General features: G+C 44.5%; 1 protein-coding gene across 1 annotated transcript in view; it reads left to right on the top strand.

Moving 5' to 3' along the window:
* rnf123 (ring finger protein 123) overlaps positions 1–20,035 on the top strand; it is a 274,648-nt gene that overhangs the window by 69,817 nt on the left and 184,796 nt on the right. The window contains exons 26-30 of the mRNA XM_014168342.3: positions 1,033–1,210; positions 2,154–2,228; positions 14,172–14,259; positions 15,294–15,381; positions 15,582–15,666. Of these exons, the coding sequence (XP_014023817.1) occupies positions 1,033–1,210; positions 2,154–2,228; positions 14,172–14,259; positions 15,294–15,381; positions 15,582–15,666 (514 nt within the window). The remainder of the gene's footprint in view (positions 1–1,032; positions 1,211–2,153; positions 2,229–14,171; positions 14,260–15,293; positions 15,382–15,581; positions 15,667–20,035) is intronic.

Genomic DNA, 20,035 nt, shown 5'->3' with positions numbered 1-20,035 from the left:
ATCTACTGTCAGGTAGGAAAGAGGGTAGCCTGCACATCTACTGTCAGGTAGGAAAGAGAGGGTAGCCTGCACATCTACTGTCAGGTAGGAAAGAGAGGGTAGCCAGCACATCTACTGTCAGGTAGGAAAGAGAGGGTAGCCTGCACATCTACTGTCAGGTAGGAAAGAGGGGGTAGCCTGCACATCTACTGTCAGGTAGGAAAGAGAGGGTAGCCTGCACATCTACTGTCAGGTAGGAAAGAGAGGGTAGCCAGCACATCTACTGTCAGGTAGGAAAGAGAGGGTAGCCTGCACATCTACTGTCAGGTAGGAAAGAGAGGGTAGCCTGCACATCTACTGTCAGGTAGGAAAGAGAGGGTAGCCTGCACATCTACTGTCAGGTAGGAAAGAGGGGGTAGCCTGCACATCTACTGTCAGGTAGGAAAGAGAGGCTACCCAGCACACTTCAGCCCTGATCTATTGAGACTGAAAGCATCAAGGCCACTAGTGTGCTGGAGTTGCATCTCATTATAGCCAGGCTTGAATGAAAAAGGGGACAAACATCCTCAACTGAGGGACATTGAAATAAAAAAAACAGCCTGTGAACCCAATCTTCCTTGTTCTGTTAGTTCAATAAAAGCGACAACATGAATTACTACTACTACTGTACTGAAGGTGTTGTTTTGCTTGTTTAAAACATCTAACTGTGTGTTATTCCAGAAGATGATTTAAAACACCTCTCTGTGTGTTATTCCAGAAGATGATTTAAAACACCTCTCTGTGTGTTATTCCAGAAGATGATTTAAAACACCTCTCTGTGTGTTATTCCAGAAGATGATTTAAAACACCTCTCTGTGTGTTATTCCAGAAGATGATTTAAAACACCTCTCTGTGTGTTATTCCAGAAGATGATTTAAAACACCTCTCTGTGTGTTATTCCAGAAGATGATTTAAAACACCTCTCTGTGTGTTATTCCAGAAGATGATTTAAAACACCTCTCTGTGTGTTATTCCAGAAGATGATTTAAAACACCTCTCTGTGTGTTATTCCAGGATAAGATGCTGGATGTGTACTGGCTACTGAGGGTGTGTATACTCACCATCCAGCACGCTGACAACACAGGAACGTTGTTCGCCTTCACCCCAGAGTTCTACCTCAACGTGGCCATGAACAGCTATAGCTCTCTCAAGAACTACTTCAGCCCCTCCAACTGCATGGACCAACTGCCAGGTAACCGCCTGTCCGCCCCTCCCCCGCCTGCCTGCTTTTAAGGCTGTGTTTTGTGGCCATGAACAGTTACTTTGTCAGGTGACCGCAACACACTAAGGCTGCAGCTCTATTCCATTATATTCCATGACTTTTGTAGTTGCTTTGGGAATTGAACTGCTCGGTTTTCTTTGTCGTCTTGTAGACCCTTTTTAGGTAGTTTTGTTGTGATAACTGAATTCGCATACACATTAAAGGTTGTTGATCTCGTGCCGGAAATATCCCCTCCTGCCTGTTGACACAGTCACTATTTATTTATTCATCGTATTCATTTATAGCCATTTTTGCATCTGCAATTATCAAGAAATGCTTGTACAGGAACCCTAAAGAGCATTCAGAAGTACAGCAACCTGGCTTAGAACCCTAAAGAGCATGCAGAAATACAACAACCCGGCTTAGAGCCCTAAAGAGCATGCAGAAATGCAGCAACCCGGTTTAGAGCCCTGAAGAGCATGCAGAAATACAACAACCCGGCTTAGAGCCCTAAAGAGCATGCAGAAATGCAGCAACCCGGTTTAGAGCCCTAAAGAGCATGCAGAAATGCAGCAACCCGGCTTAGAGCCCTAAAGAGCATGCAGAAATACAGCAACCCGGCTTAGAGCCCTAAAGAGCATGCAGAAATGCAGCAACCCGGCTTAGAGCCCTAAAGAGCATGCAGAAATGCAGCAACCCGGCTTAGAGCCCTAAAGAGCATGCAGAAATGCAGCAACCCGGCTTAGAGCCCTAAAGAGCATGCAGAAATACAGCAACCCGGCTTAGAGCCCTAAAGAGCATGCAGAAATACAGCAACCCGGCTTAGAGCCCTAAAGAGCATGCAGAAATACAGCAACCCGGCTTAGAGCCCTAAAGAGCATGCAGAAATACAACAACCAGGAGAGATGTTTGTTGACTGTCGTCTTTTCCCCAGGCTACGAGGACACCCTCACTCAACTCGCTGCTATCCTCGCTAAGCACTTTGCTGACCCGCGCATCGTTGGAACAGGTGAGTGGAAGCAATTACAGATAGCCATCATATTATAAACCACATTATGGATCACTGGCATTTACTAGTAGGGGCCTGGAGTTATACCTGAACACGTTACTGAAGAGAATCGACCTGACCATGAAGAACTCTGAGTTCTGAGTTAGTAAGCCCTGGAGTTTTCCCTGCTCTCGTCACAACTCCTGGCCCTATTTATCAATGCACAACAAGGAGGGTTAAGAAGAGTGTGTTCTGGTTTTCATCTGTATAGTTGGTCTTCCGTTAGTCAGCGCCTCACCTAAAGCCTTCTTTATTTCTGTTTATTAGCTAGTATTAGCATACTGTAGGTCCTGTTTATTAGCTAGTATTAGCATACTGTAGGTCCTGTTTATTAGCTAGTATTAGCATACTGTAGGTCCTGTTTATTAGCTAGTATTAGCATACTGTAGGTCCTGTTTATTAGCTAGTATTAGCATACTGTAGGTCCTGTTTATTAGCTAATATTAGCATACTGTAGGTCCTGTTTATTAGCTGTAGGTCCTGTTTTTTAGCGAGTATTAGCATACTGTAGGTCCTGTTTATTAGCGAGTATTAGCATACTGTAGGTCCTGTTTATTAGCGAGTATTAGCATACTGTAGGTCCTGTTTATTAGCGAGTATTAGCATACTGTAGGTCCTGTTTATTAGCGAGTATTAGCATACTGTAGGTCCTGTTTATTAGCTAGTATTAGCATACTGTAGGTCCTGTTTATTAGCCAGTATTAGCATACTGTAGGTCCTGTTTATTAGCCAGTATTAGCATACTGTAGGTCCTGTTTTTTAGCGAGTATTAGCATACTGTAGGTCCTGTTTATTAGCGAGTATTAGCATACTGTAGGTCCTGTTTATTAGCTAACTGGTTTAAGAGGAATCCCTCCAACTACATACTGTAGTAGACACATTCATCTGTAGAGCAGCAATGTGAATTAGTCACCCTGGTTGCATGCCAAATGGCACCCTATTCCCTACGTAGTGCAGTGCTTTTGAACCCTAGCCCTATGGTTCCCACACGTACAGTGAGGGGAAAAAAGTATTTGATCCCCTGCTGATTTTGTACGTTTGCCCACTGACAAAGAAATGATCAGTCTATAATTTTAATGGTAGGTTCATTTGAACAGTGAGAGACAGAATAACAACAACAAAAATCCAGAAAAACACATGTCAAAAATGTTATAAATTGATTTGCATTTTAATGAGGGAAATAAGTATTTGACCCCCTCTCAATCAGAAAGATTTCTGGCTCCCAGGTGTCTTTTATACAGGTAACGAGCTGAGATTAGGAGCACACTCTTAAAGGGAGTGCTCCTAATCTCAGTTTGTTACCTGTATAAAAGACACCTGTCCACAGAAGCAATCAATCAATCAGATTCCAAACTCTCCACCATGGCCAAGACCAAAGAGCTCTCCAAGGATGTCAGGGACAAGATTGTAGACCTACACAAGGCTGGAATGGGCTACAAGACCATCGCCAAGCAGCTTGGTGAGAAGATGACAACAGTTGGTGTGATTATTCGCAAATGGAAGAAACACAAAAGAACTGTCAATCTCCCTCGGCCTGGGGCTCCATGCAAGATCTCACCTCGTGGAGTAGCAATGATCATGAGAACGGCGAGGAATCAGCCCAGAACTACACGGGAGGATCTTGTCAATGATCTCAAGGCAGCTGGGACCATAGTCACCAAGAAAACAATTGGTAACACACTACGCCGTGAAGGACTGAAATCCTGCAGCGCCCGCAAGGTCCCCCTGCTCAAGAAAGCACATATACATGCCCGTCTGAAGTTTTCCAATGAACATCTGAATGATTCAGAGGACAACTGGGTGAAAGTGTTGTGGTCAGATGAGACCAAAATGGAGCTCTTTGGCATCAACTCAACTCGCCGTGTTTGGAGGAGGAGGAATGCTGCCTATGACCCCAAGAACACTATCCCCCACTGTCAAACATGGAGGTGGAAACATTATGCTTTGGGGGTGTTTTTCTGCTAAGGGGACAGGACAACTTCACCGCATCAAAGGGACGACGGACGTTGCCATGTACCGTCAAATCTTGGGTGAGAACCTCCTTCCCTCAGCCAGGGCATTGAAAATAGGTCGTGGATGGGTCTTCCAGCATGACAATGACCCAAAACACACGGCCAAGGCAACAAAGGAGTGGCTCAAGAAGAAGCACATTAAGGTCCTGGAGTGGCCTAGCCAGTCTCTAGACCTTAATCCCATAGAAAATCTGTGGAGGGAGCTGAAGGTTCGAGTTGCCAAACGTCAGCCTTGAAACCTTAATGACTTGGAGAAGATCTGCAAAGAGGAGTGGGACAAAATCCCTCCTGAGATGTGTGCAAACCTGGTGGCCAACTACAACAAACGTCTGACCTCTGTGATTGCCAACAAGGGTTTTGCCACCAAGTACTAAGTCATGTTTTGCAGAGGAGTCAAATACTTATTTCATTAAAATGCAAATAATTTTATAACATTTTTGACATGCGTTTTTCTGTATTTTTTTTGTTATTCTGTCTCTCACTGTTCAAATAAACCTACCATTAAAATTGTAGACTGATAATTTCTTTGTCAGTGGGCAAACATACAAAATCAGCAGGGGATCAAATACTTTTTTCCCTCACTGTATCTGCCTCTGCTATTACCTGGAGCTGCAGGGCAAAGCTGCACAAGAGGACAGAGTCATCTGTTACAAGCTATTTTAATGGGAAATGTAGACTTAATATAGCCTCGAGTACTGCTATTTTTCGCCAGGATTAATTTCTAACTATGAACGGATAATTACAAGTTTTTACAATTGAGCTCCAGGCAGTCAGAGTAAAAGAAAGGAAATGTCTGTTTGAGCCCCAGGCAGACGGGTCTGTTTGAGCCCCAGGCAGACGGGTCTGTTTGAGCCCCAGGCAGACGGGTCTGTTTGAGCCCCAGGCAGACGGGTCTGTTTGAGCCCCAGGCAGACGGGTCTGTTTGAGCCCCAGGCAGACGGGTCTGTTTGAGCTCCAGGTCTGTTTGAGCCCCAGGCAGACGGGTCTGTTTGAGCCCCAGGCAGTCAGAGTAAAAGAAAGGAAATGTCTTTGTTTTTCCTCGTCCTCCAAACACAATGCTGGTGGCTCGTGTTTTAGAATCCTTTTTAAAGGAACTGCTTTCAATTGTTGTTTTTCTTAGAAAGGTGTTTTTTGTTAAAGGTAAATGGTTTGTTATTGTGTTACTATTATGAGAGAAGGTTTTCAGATTGAGTGTTCAGCAGACCCTGGGTGGGTTCAAATACTATTTGACATCTTTCAAATGCTTTACGTTTTTTCTTCTTCTCTAGCCGGTCTACTTGCCTAGAGTGCCAGATGAGTGGGGTTTGTACGTTTGGAACTATTCTATTGGTCCATTAAGCCAGTTAAACTTAATCAAGCCCAGATAAAAGGACTGGATTTTTTGGGGGTCAAATAGTATTTAAAACCCAGGTGGGATTTCAGTATTCATTTGAATAATGTAATGTATCCTTCATGCTTGTCTTGTGTGACACTGAGAGTAGTCTAGTAGTCTAACTCTGTCAAGTCACCTCAGATACACTTAGTATGAGTCCCAAATTCACCCTAATCCCTATATAGGTCCCAAATGGCTCCCTTCAAATGTAGTGCACTATATAGTGGTAGTGTGCCATTTCAGATGAATCCTAACTCAAATCTAACTCTATTCATAAGATATCAGTCATGTCTTAGATACACATCTTAGTATTTATATACAATACATAACAAATCCAAATGTATGGTCATATAAAAGCTTCAGTGTTAATTATCAGTATCAGACACTCTGTGCGTAACAAATGGCACCCTTTTTTCTACATAGGGCACTACTTTAGATCAAAATCATATGGGACCCGGTCAAAAGTAGTGCACTAAATAGGGAAAAGGGTGGCATTTGGAACTGAGCCAGTGTGTTTGTTTCTTTTCCGGGCTCAGCGTTGTGTGACTCTCTGCTTGTTGTCACGGTGACTGGATACATTCTTCTTATTTATGTTCCGTCGTGTTTGTTTTGGCTTCGTTTAGAATGAGATCCTCATATCTCGTTGTCTCAGATGCATCAGACGAGTTAGGAAGCCATGTTCAGTTCTCAGGGTTCTGACTGTTATTGTTTTGTTTCTGATCCAGTTCAGTTAGCTTTTCTTAAAAGGGAATTGCATCCGCTGATTGGTACTTGGTTTTTTGGCTTGCTCTTCAAGAAATGCTGGGGGACGAGACCGAAGCCAAACCAGAGTTGGCTTGGGGGTGTGGTTTGATGTGGGTGTGTCCTTGCCACCACCAAGACACACCCATCTGTCAGAACCTTGCCCACAGAGGTTTCCTCCCCACTCAATCACAACTAACAAACCTCCTGCAGGTTGACTTCAATAACTACAGGCAGATGTATGGTGAGATGCTGGAGGAAGCTTTGAATCAGTCAGTAGCCTCCAGAGTAAACTGTTTTTTTATAACGTTTAAATGTAGTAACAGGCCCATGTAGAATAAACAACCCTTTACGTAATACCATAGAAGCAGTGTTCTGCTAATATAACAATGTTCACCTTTCATTTTTAATTGTCAATCCCAGACGATACAGATAGTGTCAGGCCTCTCCAAGTTTCTCTCCATTCAGAGACGTCAGTATCTAGCCTGTCTGTCAGAGTGTCTGGTCTCTCTCCATTCAGAGACATCAGTATCTAGCCTGTCTGTCAGAGTGTCTGGTCTCTGTCCATTCAGAGACATCAGTATCTAGCCTGTCAGAGTGCCTGGTCTCTCTCCATTCAGAGACATCAGTATCTAGCCTGTCTGTCAGAGTGTCTGGTCTCTGTCCATTCAGAGACATCAGTATCTAGCCTGTCTGTCAGAGTGTCTGGTCTCTCTCCATTCAGAGACATCAGTATCTAGCCTGTCTGTCAGAGTGTCTGGTCTCTGTCCATTCAGAGACATCAGTATCTAGCCTGTCTGTCAGAGTGTCTGGTCTCTGTCCATTCAGAGACATCAGTATCTAGCCTGTCTGTCAGAGTGTCTGGTCTCTGTCCATTCAGAGACATCAGTATCTAGCCTGTCTGTCAGAGTGTCTGGTCTCTCTCCATTCAGAGACATCAGTATCTAGCCTGTCAGAGTGTCTGGTCTCTCTCCATTCAGAGACATCAGTATCTAGCCTGTCTGTCAGAGTGTCTGGTCTCTGTCCATTCAGAGACATCAGTATCTAGCCTGTCTGTCAGAGTGTCTGGTCTCTGTCCATTCAGAGACATCAGTATCTAGCTTGTCTGTCAGAGTGTCTGGTCTCTGTCCATTCAGAGACATCAGTATCTAGCCTGTCTGTCAGAGTGTCTGGTCTCTGTCCATTCAGAGACATCAGTATCTAGCCTGTCTGTCAGAGTGTCTGGTCTCTGTCCATTCAGAGACATCAGTATCTAGCCTGTCTGTCAGAGTGTCTGGTCTCTGTCCATTCAGAGACATCAGTATCTAGCTTGTCTGTCAGAGTGTCTGGTCTCTGTCCATTCAGAGACATCAGTATCTAGCCTGTCTGTCAGAGTGTCTGGTCTCTGTCCATTCAGAGACATCAGTATCTAGCCTGTCTGTCAGAGTGTCTGGTCTCTGTCCATTCAGAGACATCAGTATCTAGCCTGTCTGTCAGAGTGTCTGGTCTCTGTCCATTCAGAGACATCAGTATCTAGCCTGTCAGAGTGCCTGGTCTCTCTCCATTCAGAGACATCAGTATCTAGCCTGTCTGTCAGAGTGTCTGGTCTCTCTCCATTCAGAGACATCAGTATCTAGCCTGTCTGTCAGAGTGTCTGGTCTCTGTCCATTCAGAGACATCAGTATCAAGCCTGCCTGTCAGAGTGTCTGGTCTCTGTCCATTCAGAGACATCAGTATCTAGCCTGTCTGTCAGAGTGTCTGGTCTCTGTCCATTCAGAGACATCAGTATCTAGCCTGTCTGTCAGAGTGTCAGGTCTCTGTCCATTCAGAGACATCAGTATCTAGCCTGTCTGTCAGAGTGTCTGGTCTCTGTCCATTCAGAGACATCAGTATCTAGCCTGTCTGTCAGAGTGTCTGGTCTCTGTCCATTCAGAGACATCAGTATCTAGCCTGTCAGAGTGTCTGGTCTCTGTCCATTCAGAGACATCAGTATCTAGCCTGTCTGTCAGAGTGTCTGGTCTCTGTCCATTCAGAGACATCAGTATCTAGCCTGTCAGAGTGTCTGGTCTCTGTCCATTCAGAGACATCAGTATCTAGCCTGTCTGTCAGAGTGTCTGGTCTCTGTCCATTCAGAGACATCAGTATCTAGCCTGTCTGTCAGAGTGTCTGGTCTCTGTCCATTCAGAGACATCAGTATCTAGCCTGTCTGTCAGAGTGTCTGGTCTCTGTCCATTCAGAGACATCAGTATCTAGCCTGTCTGTCAGCCTGGACTTCATCACATCATCTTGCTAGTCTCCATGTTCTGGCTCCATACATGTTTCTGTGAACACATACACACACAGTCACTGTTCTATTACCAATAGCATTTAGGATAGGTGATATCTGACAAACAAACTATGTTGAAGTTTAAATAAGTCAGACTGAACCTACCTAATTCTGGTTTCCCCATTGACAACCATTGGTGAGCAGACAAAGAGGTGAGGCTGACAGCGTAGATCAGCTTCTGGCCCTTCATCAAAGATACTGGTTGGTCACACACAGACAGAGCACTGATTACAGCATCAATGGTGGTTATGATTAGCATGTTGAAACCAATCTAAACCCTGCATTCACCTTTCTAGTTCATGTCAGATGTTATGATACAGTGAGGGGAAAAAAGTATTTGATCCCCTGCTGATTTTGTACGTTTGCCCACTGACAAAGAAATGATCAGTCTATAATTTTAATGGTAGGTTTATTTGAACAGTGAGAGACAGAATAAGAGAGACAACAAATCCAGAAAAACGCATGTCTAAAATGTTATAAAAGGATTTGCATTTTAATGAGGGAAATAAGTATTTGACCCCTCTGCAAAACATGTCTTAGTACTTGGTGGCAATCACAGAGGTCAGACGTTTCTTGTATGAAAAAAAAAAAAAAATGTATGAAATGTATGCATTCACTACTGTAAGTCGCTCTGGATAAGAGCGTCTGCTAAATGACTAAAATGTAAAATGTTGTAGTTGGCCACCAGGTTTGCACACATCTCAGGAGGGATTTTGTCCCACTCCTCTTTGCAGATCTTCTCCAAGTCATTAAGGTTTCGAGGCTGACGTTTGGCAACTCGAACCTTCAGCTCCCTCTACAGATTTTCTATGGGATTAAGGTCTGGAGACTGGCTAGGCCACTCCAGGACCTTAATGTGCTTCTTCTTGAGCCACTCCTTTGTTGCCTTGGCCGTGTGTTTTGGGTCATTGTCATGCTGGAAGACCCATCCACGACCCATTTTCAATGCCCTGGCTGAGGGAAGAAGGTTCTCACCCAAGATTTGACGGTACATGGCCCCGTCCATCATCCCTTTGATGCGGTGAAGTTGTCCTGTCCCCTTAGCAGAAAAACACCCCCAAAACATAATGTTTCCACCTCCATGTTTGACAGTGGGGATGGTGTTCTCGGGGTCATAGGCAGCATTCCTCCTCCTCCAAACACGGCGAGTTGAGTTGATGCCAAAGAGCTCCATTTTGGTCTCATCTGACCACAACACTTTCACCCAGTTGTCCTCTGAATCATTCAGATGTTCATTGGAAAACTTCAGACGGGCATGTATATGTGCTTTCTTGAGCAGGGGGACCTTGCGGGCGCTGCAGGATTTCAGTCCTTCACGGCGTAGTGTGTTACCAATTGTTTTCTTGGTGACTATGGTCCCAGCTGCGTTGAGATCATTGACAAGATCCTCCCGTGTAGTTCTGGGCTGATTCCTCAACATTCTCATGATCATTGCAACTCCACGAGGTGAGATCTTGCATGGAGCCCCAGGCCGAGGGAGATTGACAGTTCTTTTGTGTTTCTTCCATTTGCGAATAATCACACCAACTGTTGTCACCTTCTCACCAAGCTGCTTGGTGATGGTCTTGTAGCCCATTCCAGCCTTGTGTAGGTCTACAATCTTGTCCCTGACATCCTTGGAGAGCTCTTTGGTCTTGGCCATGGTGGAGAGTTTGGAATCTGATTGATTGATTGCTTCTGTGGACAGGTGGACAGGTGTCTTTTATATAAAAGACACCTGGGAGCCAGAAATCTTTCTGATTGAGAGGGGGTCAAATACTTATTTCCCTCATTAAAATGCAAATCAATTTATAACATTTTTGACATGCGTTTTTCTGGATTTTTTTGTTGTTATTCTGTCTCTCACTGTTCAACTAAACCTACCATTAAAATTATAGACTGATAATTTCTTTGTAAGTAGGCCAACGTACAAAATCAGCAGGGGATCAAATACTTTTTCCCCTCACTGTTTGTGAAGTGAAATAGAATGGATAACGCAGCGATCAGGCTGGTTCCACCAGGCTAGGTTTTGAAGGTGAATTGGGACAACACTCGAAACTGTTTTGACCAGGTGAAATGTCACCAACCTGATTTCAAGTATCCTCCCAGTTCCATTTTATAGGAATGCTCACATCGAGGGCATGTCTGCGTAATGCAGTGGGTTCCCTTGCTGGTCTTCTCCCTGTCGCATGTTGTGCTGCAAACTGGACCTCTCTGAAACAACTGCAGCAGGCCATCCTCATATACAATGTACTTCCTCATCTTATGAGGTGGTGTCTTATGAGCCTTCCCTATAGCTCAGTTGGTAGAGCATGGTGTTTGCAACGCCAGGGTTGTGGGTTCGATTCCCACGGGGGGCCAGCACAGAAAAAAAAAAAATGTATGAAATTGTATGAAATGTATGCATTCACTACTGTAAGTCGCTCTGGATAAGAGCGTCTGCTAAATGACTAAAATGTAAATGTAAAATGTGTTGACTGGAAGGGCCTGAGACAGGGTGATACAACAGACAGACAAGTGGTGAATTGCATTTTGTTATAAAGGACAAAGCGTTTTGGACGTCTACTTCAATGAGTCAAAGTCGTGTTGTTTATCGTGGTCCAGGTTAAAATCCCTGACACTCGAAGGAGGAGTTAGACGGTGCTATAGAGGCAGTCTTGTGGGATACCTGACACTGGATGGAGGAGTAGACGGTGCTATAGAGGCAGGCTTGTGGGATACCTGACACTGGAAGGAGGAGTAGACGGTGCTATAGAGGCAGGCTTGTGGGATACCTGACACTGGAAGGAGGAGTAGACGGTGCTATAGAGGCAGGCTTGTGGGATACCTGACACTGGATGGAGGAGTAGACGGTGCTATAGAGGCAGGCTTGTGGGATACCTGACACTGGAAGGAGGAGTAGACGGTGCTATAGAGGCAGTCTTGCGTGATACCTGACACTGGATGGAGGAGTAGACGGTGCTATAGAGGCAGGCTTGTGGGATACCTGACACTGGAAGGAGGAGTAGACGGTGCTATAGAGGCAGGCTTGTGGGATACCTGACACTGGAAGGAGGAGTAGACGGTGCTATAGAGGCAGGCTTGTGGGATACCTGACACTGGAAGGAGGAGTAGACGGTGCTATAGAGGCAGGCTTGTGGGATACCTGACGAGACCATGTCGGAGAGTGGATGAATCGCCTCTACCCACCGCCGGTGACTTTCATGCAGGGAAACTGAAATCCATTTTACCTCATTTTCACCAGCATGTCACCTGTGCAACTAGTGGCGACAAAACTCTAGATCACCTTTACTCCACACACAGAGACGCATACAAAGCTCTCCCTCGCCCTCCATTTGGTAAATCTGACCATAACTCTATCTTCATGATTCCTGCTTAGAAGAAAAAACTCAAACAGGAAGTACCAGTGACGCGCTCAATACGGAAGAGGTCCGATGAAGTGGATGCTAAGATACAGGACTGTTCCACTAGCACAGACTGGAATATGTTCCGGGAAACATTGAGGAGTTTACCACATCAGTCACCGACTTCATTAAGTGCATCGACGACATTGCACCCACATTGACCGTACGTACATATCCCAACCAGAAGCCATGGATTACAGGAACTATCCGCACTGAGCTAAAGGCTAGAGCTGCCACTTTCAAGGAGTGGGGCACTAATCCGGACGCCAAGAAGAAATCCTGCAACCCCCTCTGACGAACCATCCAACAGGCAAAGGGTCAATTCAAGATCAAATCCTACTGCACCGACTGACTCATCAGATGTGGCAGGGCTTGCAAACTATCATGGATTACAAAGGGAAATGCCTAATAGACAAGCTAAATACCTTCTATGTACACTTTGAGGCTAGCAGCACTGAACTATGCATGAGAGCACCAGCTGTTCTGCCAACCTACACCTACTGGCCCTGCCAACCTACACCTAATGGCCCTGCCAAACTACACCTACTGGCCCTGCCAACCTACACCTACTGGCCCTGCCAACCTACACCTAATGGCCCTGCCAACCTACACCTACTGGCCCTGCCAATCTAATGGCCCTGCCAACCTACACCTAATGGCCCTGCCAACCTAATGGCCCTGCCAACCTACACCTACTGGCCCTGCCAACCTACACCTACTGGCCCTGCCAACCTACACTTACTGGCCCTGCCAACCTACACCTACTGGCCCTGCCAACCTACTGGCCCTGCCAACCTAATGGCCCTGCCAACCTACACCTACTGGCCCTGCCAACCTACTGGCCCTGCCAACCTAATGGCCCTGCCAACCTAATGGCCCTGCCAACCTAATGGCCCTGCCAACCTACACCTACTGGCCCTGCCAACCTACACCTACTGGCCCTGCCAACCTACACCTACTGGCCCTGCCAACCTAATGGCCCTGCCAACCTACACCTAATGGCCCTGCCAACCTAATGGCCCTGCCAACCCACACCTACTGGCCCTGCCAACCTACACCTAAACTATATTTTAAACGTATTTTACACGTATAATAACAGATGTGGCGTTAAGATGATATTAAATCACCTGATGGGTGACAATTTTGTCAATTGTCAGATTGACACTGATGAACAACACAGCAAGGAAGGGAACTGTTTTCTAATGAACCTGTTATTTGGCAAGATTTCTAATGAATCTTGCCAAGTTATTTTTTCAATTGTGCAGATTGGCTCTGTTTCAAAATACAACTTTTTCCTAGAATCACCATGGATCAACGCGTACCTCACTTGGCTACTGCCATTTGGAGAAAAGAAAAATCCTTTATTTTTTGGAGGCTATATTCTTACTGTGTTTTGACTTGTAGGGCAGGATAGTATGAGTGTAATGTCTGCTAAATTAACACCTTCATTTCATTGGCATGGCACAGCCATATAGCCTCGGATCAGCACAGATAAATACAACTCAAAACATGCTATTGTCTTCTTTTGAAATAAATTGTCTTGATATCATGATTTTTATTGATTTAAAAAAAAAATTGTATTAATGTAATTTCTTTGGGATTGTGTATATTACAGTACATGGATTTACTAGACTGCCGGCTCCTGGTGCAAATCAACACCGGGCATATTCTACTGTTAAATATGCATATATTTTCATGACCATCGTGGCACATTGAGGTAGAAATACATTAACGATATGCATTAACAATAAGCTTGTGGAATAAAAGACAGATGGAACTTCTAACAACCCATATCCAGCCATAGCTTGCTGTAGTTGTTCACCATTGTCTCTTAAATGAAGAGTTTAGGTGCTGGACGTGCACGTGCAGATTCAGGCCTTCTAGAGTTAGCAGCAGACGGACGACCGATATCCACCGTTTGTGGTACGGATGACGCCTGAGCTGGAATGTGAAGCTAACTGAAGCTGGCTAGTTTTATGAGAAGCCTGACTAGATCTAGCTTGCTTCATAGCATATCCCTCTGGTGTCTGGTAGAGTCTGTATTTGAATTTTAAATCTCGTTTTGTTGTGTGTGTGTTTCTCTCTCCGTAGACATCAAAGACTCCCTCATGCAGGCTCTGGCCAGTTACGTGTGTTACCCACAATCCCTCAGAGCTGTGGAGAGGATCCCAGAGGAACAGTGAGTACTGTGTGTATTGTAGTGCGTGCGTTTTGTATGTGTTTATACGCTACTTTTGGTCTTGTGAACATAGCAAAAATAGACACCAAATAGCCTCTTCGCTCTATGCCAATAATTTCTCTCACATGCATCAGGTATGTCTTGCAAGCTGTGTTCTATGTGAAAGCGTCGCCGAGTCTCGTATGTGAAAGCATCGCCGAGTCTCGTATGTGAAAGCATCGCCGAGACTCGTATGTGAAAGCATCGCCGAGTCTCGTATGTGAAAGCGTCGCCGAGTCTCGTATGTAAAAGCGTCGTCGAGACTCGTATGTGAAAGCGTCGCCGAGACTCGTATGTGAAAGCGTCGCCGAGACTCGTATGTGAAAGTGTCGCCGAGACTCGTATGTGAAAGCGTCGCCGAGACTCGTATGTGAAAGCGTCGCCGAGACTCGTATGTGAAAGCGTCGCCGAGACTCGTATGTGAAAGCGTCGCCGAGACTCGTATGTGAAAGCGTCGCCGAGACTCGTATGTGAAAGCGTCGCCGAGTCTCGTATGTGAAAGCATCGCCGAGACTCGTATGTGAAAGCGTCGCCGAGACTCGTATGTGAAAGCGTCGCCGAGTCTCGTATGTGAAAGCGTCGCCGAGACTCGTATGTGAAAGCGTCGCCGAGACTCGTATGTGAAAGCGTCGCCGAGACTCGTATGTGAAAGCGTCGCCGAGACTCGTATGTGAAAGCGTCGCCGAGACTCGTATGTGAAAGCGTCGCCGAGACTCGTATGTGAAAGCGTCGCCGAGACTCGTATGTGAAAGCGTCGCCGAGACTCGTATGTGAAAGCGTCGCCGAGACTCGTATGTGAAAGCGTCGCCGAGACTCGTATGTGAAAGCGTCGCCGAGACTCGTATGTGAAAGCGTCGCCGAGACTCGTATGTGAAAGCGTCGCCGAGTCTCGTATGTGAAAGCGTCGCCGAGTCTCGTATGTGAAAGCATCGCCGAGTCTCGTATGTGAAAGCATCGCCGAGACTCGTATGTGAAAGAGTTTGTTTGTCTCCTAGACGTGTGTCCATGATGAGAAACCTGCTGGCCCCTTATGAACAGAGGCCCTGGGCTCAGACCAACTGGATCCTGGTACGACTGTGGAGGGTACGTACCCTGTCCTTGGTTCTCCTCTATCAGCACCGTGCCCTCTGCCATCTTCTGGTTTAGCTTCTCAGTGCACAAGTTCACAATTGTCCCACCATGGGTTCTGTTGCAGGGCTGTGGGTCTGGGTTCTCGTTCTCTCTCTCTCTTGTGTATTGTCCTCATTAACCCCAGCCTCACCATAGTTTCTGTTCTCTTACAGGGTTGTGGGTTTGGGTACAGGTACACACGGCTGCCTCATCTGCTCAAAACCAAACCAGAGGATACCAACCTTCCCAGTCTGCAGAGTAAGTTTCCTCCTCTTCCCTCTTCTCTGTCCTCCCACTTCTCTCTCCTCACTGTCCTCTCCTTTCCCACTTTCTCCTCTACCTTTAATAACCTCCTCTCTCTCCCTACTTCTCTCTCTCCTCATCTCCCTACTTCTCTCTCTCCTCATCTCCCTCCCTCCTCTCTCCCTCCCTCCTCTCTCCCTCCCCCTACTTCCCTTTCTCTCCTTTCCCTCCCTCTCTCCCTCCCTCCTTCTCTCTCTCTTCCTACTTCTCTCTCTTTCTTCCTCTCCCTACTTCTCTCTCTCTCACCACTATACTATAGAGATATTCCTTCACATACTCTTGTCTGTCTGCTGTTCTATTGTCTATCCATACTCCACTGTGTCTGTCCCTCAGTCCACTCACATCTTTGTAATAAATCCAACGTTGGGGCTAATCAGCCAACTGGCCTATTTTGTAGTGTCATGTTCCCATAAATAGTCCTTTCCTCTTCTGTTTTATAATTCCTATTTTTATGAAACCCATCTTGTTTTTGTTTATTGATCTTTCAGTGTGTTTGTGTGCAAGTCTGAGTGAGATGGAGAGGAAAAGCACCATTTAAAAAAATAATAGTAATATTTTCCTGTGAGGTCATTAGTAGTGAGCCGTGTTCAGAGACAGTGTTCAGAGACAGGAAGTGTTTATTTATAGTGCCGGAGGTATGTAAAGTGAAAAAGGTCCAGGAGAAATCGGTCCTCTTCCTCATTCCTCTTCACTGTGTAGTTGGTATACACTTCATCAGCATCTTTACTGGGCCTCTGTTACACCTGGCATGTAACTGTTGTGACTGATCAGTGGGGTCTATCAGTTCAGATTGCTTGTTTTTGAATACAGGTGTTTTGTATAGTCATACTGTCATCTGTTTAAAGGACAGTATATCAGCCTGAGTCCCAGTCTGTTTGTGTCATCATGCCAACTTCTTGTCACTCATTGACATTCCATTACCAAACATTGGCGTGACAATGACGGCAATGTAGTTACTTAAGAACACAAACCGTTCCGGTACCGGGCTAAACCGTTCCTGGACCGGGCTCACAGTATATGGAGTGGTACAGATATTCTGTGTTCTTTAGGTGTTAGTAGTCCATAGTAAATGGGGTATTTCTGTCCAACAAAATCCATTTGCTTTCACATAGAGGCATCAAACTTGCAGACCCAAGTAGAGAAACAACATTTTTTTGTAGCAACAATAGCATAGACTTAGTCATTACATATTCTTGAAATGTTCTCCTTCTATCAATGTGCATGGAGTTTAAGCTACCCTGGTATACTATGAGGTCCCATAAAGTTCAAAGTTCAAAGTGAAAAACTACCACGATGCTGGTTGACATGTTGTGTTTGTATTTACTTTGCTCTGATTTAAAACTGATAAACCATGACTGTGTTCCAAATGGCATCCTATTCCATCCTAGGGGCCCTTGACAAAAGTAGTGCACTAAATAGGGGAATAGGGTACCATTTGGGAACCCTAATTACAACAGTCAGTGTGTGTGTGTGTGTGTGTGTGTGTGTGTGTGTGTGTGTGTGTGTGTACTCAAGCTCTTCTGAACCAATTTGTGGTACACAGCATGCAGTGGGTAGAAAGGATAGAGCCATAGTTAATCCTCAATATAACACAATTTACACTTTGACATGGGTGCGTCTCTGGCCACTTTAATAAATGGATTTAATAAAGGTATCAGTAGTCACTTTAAATAACGCCACTTTAACAATGTCTACATATCCTACATTACTCATCTCATATGTATATACTGTATTCTATACCATCTACTGCATCTTGCCTATGCCACAAGGCCATCGCTCATCCATATATTTATATGTACATATTCTCATTGACCCCTTTAGATTTGTGTGTATAAGGTAGTCATTGTGAATTTGTTAGATTACTTCTAACAGGCTGACCACACCCCTCGCGTTTCGTGCGCGAGCATTGCAAAATAAATTTAGAAATCTGTTATTCAATTATTGCACCCACACTGCTCACGCACGTCAACGAGCGTCTGCGTTGCCAAGGGCTAAAATAGAAGTCAGTTCTATTTCTGACGCAGATCGCGCTGCAAGTCCTCCCTCTCCCATCTCCTCATTGGTTTATAGAAGCAGGTACCCATGTGCCATCTCCTCATTGGTTATACCCACGTGGGTGACTGAAAGATGAACGAGGTCAGTGGCGGTAATGCACCTAATTTATGAAAGTTGCCAATCGCAATATAAAGTCAAGAGAAGGAGGAGAGATGACAAGAAACGATTCGGTTGACCGTTTTATGTGTGGATTAATTGTCGGAATAGAGGACCTTGTGCATTTCAGGTAAAATAACAACTCAATGTTTATATCACAGGACAAATTAGCTAGCAATAGCAAGCTAGCTAAATAGGACAAATTAGCTAGCACGTGCAAGCTAACTAGCTAAAATGCCATAAATGTTTAATGCTTTTCGACCTGTCCCCAAATTAATATAATTGGTTCACAGTTTGTTTTGATATTTCAACCTGCGTATCCTGATCGCGTTTGGTGTGAGGGGACAAAATCAATTTCTGCACGGTGGCGCATGCGCAAAGCCGGTTTGGATTCCGTGTTAGATATTACTGTACGGTCGGAACTAGAAGCACAAGCATTTCGCTACACTCGCATTAACATCTGCTAACCATGTGTATTTGACCAATAACATTTGATTTGATTAGTGCATTAAAAAAAATCCCTTTTTTAAAGTAGGAAATTCCAAACCTACACTATGTATGCCTTTACAGTAAATACTTTACACTGGGTATACCTGGACATGAGGAAGAGCCTGCAGCGTAGTGAGAATATGTAGTGTTGAAGACAACATAAGATGAATTAACACTCTCAACAGATTGTGTTTTCTCTTCTGAAGGCAAGTTGATGGAGAAAATACACTGAGTGTTTTTAGATGTTTAAACGTTGTTTCCTGCTTCAAATAGAGGATGGGCTTTCCCTGGCCCCCTCCAGCCTAATGCTACTTGAAAATACAGTTTGTCTCAAGCATCAATCAGGAAAATGACCCTTGGCTGGTTTCTGTTTTAAATGTAAAATATTTGTAATTGAACCTTTTTTATTTAACTAGGCAGTTAAGTCAGTTAAGAACACATTCTTATTTACAATGACGGCCTACCGGGGAACAGTGGGACAGATTTTTACCTTGTCGGTTTGGGGATTCGATCCTGCAACCTTTGGGTAACTGGCCCAACAATCTAACCACTAGGCTACCTGCCTCACCTACCTCCCATTTCTGTATGGTATTGCCTGGATTGGTTGTCCAGGTGGATCTCTGGGAGGACCTTACTGGGTTACTGAAGGCTAATGATTGTTACTGGGTATATGTTAAATATATATGGGTATATGTTAAATATATATGGGTATATGTTAAATATATATGGGTATATGTTAAATATATATGGGTATATGTTAAATATATATGGGTATATGTTAAATATATATGTTTGTGTGAGATTTTAAAAAGGTGCTGGCATCTAAAGCTAATGTGTAGCTGGCACCAGTAGCTAATGTGACCTTGTATAGATTCCCTGTCAGCAAGAGCAATGACATACTGTTCTTCATTTTTTATTTTTTTTGTATAGCTTTGGTCAAATAAAAACATTAGTGTCAAAGGCACTTAAATTCAACTCCAGACACTAGTTATCCTATATCTTGATGTGACATTCTGACGTTGAAGGATCGGGATCAAGTAGAAACACAGAGTTGTAAGCCATTGTTGCCGAAGCCTATATGTTATAAATGGGACATTTACAAAGTCATTGATGCCCTTCACCTTTCATGTGACAAGTTGATGGGTGGTGGGGGGGGTTCCCCCCCTCTCAGCTAGTTTTTCTCTTTCTTGTCCAATCTGTCCATCTTAGGTTCTTTTTTTTCTTTGTTTTTTTTCTTCTGTTCTTCATGCTAATATTGTTTTTGTTTCATCTGACTCATTTGCATGGCTTACAGGAGATTTATCCATTGCTAGTTTCCAAAGTAAGTTTGTTCCTTTTTTGTTTTACCATCACTAAGTTATTGATTTATTTTGCTCATTAGTGATCCCCTTCAACCCTAGCCTGTAGCAGTTATAATTGTATTCCATCCAATCCTACCCTTGTATTTATTTAGATTATCACGAGATTGTAGTTGGTCCCATATCCCTGTATTTGATCCTGTTAGTTTTCCTGTGCACTGTTCCTTCACTGTGTGTGTTTGTGTGTCTTCCTTCAGTCCCAGACCTACCTGTGTGTGTGTGTGTGTGTGTGTGTGTGTGTGTGTGTGTGTGTGTGTGTGTGTGTGTGTGTGCTTCTTCAGTCCCAGACCTGCCTGTGTATGTGTGCTCCTTCAGTCCCAGACCTA

The sequence above is a fragment of the Salmo salar genome, chromosome 22 (assembly GCF_965601325.2).
Source record: "Salmo salar chromosome 22, fSalSal1, whole genome shotgun sequence".
NCBI lineage: Eukaryota > Metazoa > Chordata > Actinopteri > Salmoniformes > Salmonidae > Salmo > Salmo salar.
This window is presented reverse-complemented; position numbering and strand designations above follow the sequence as displayed.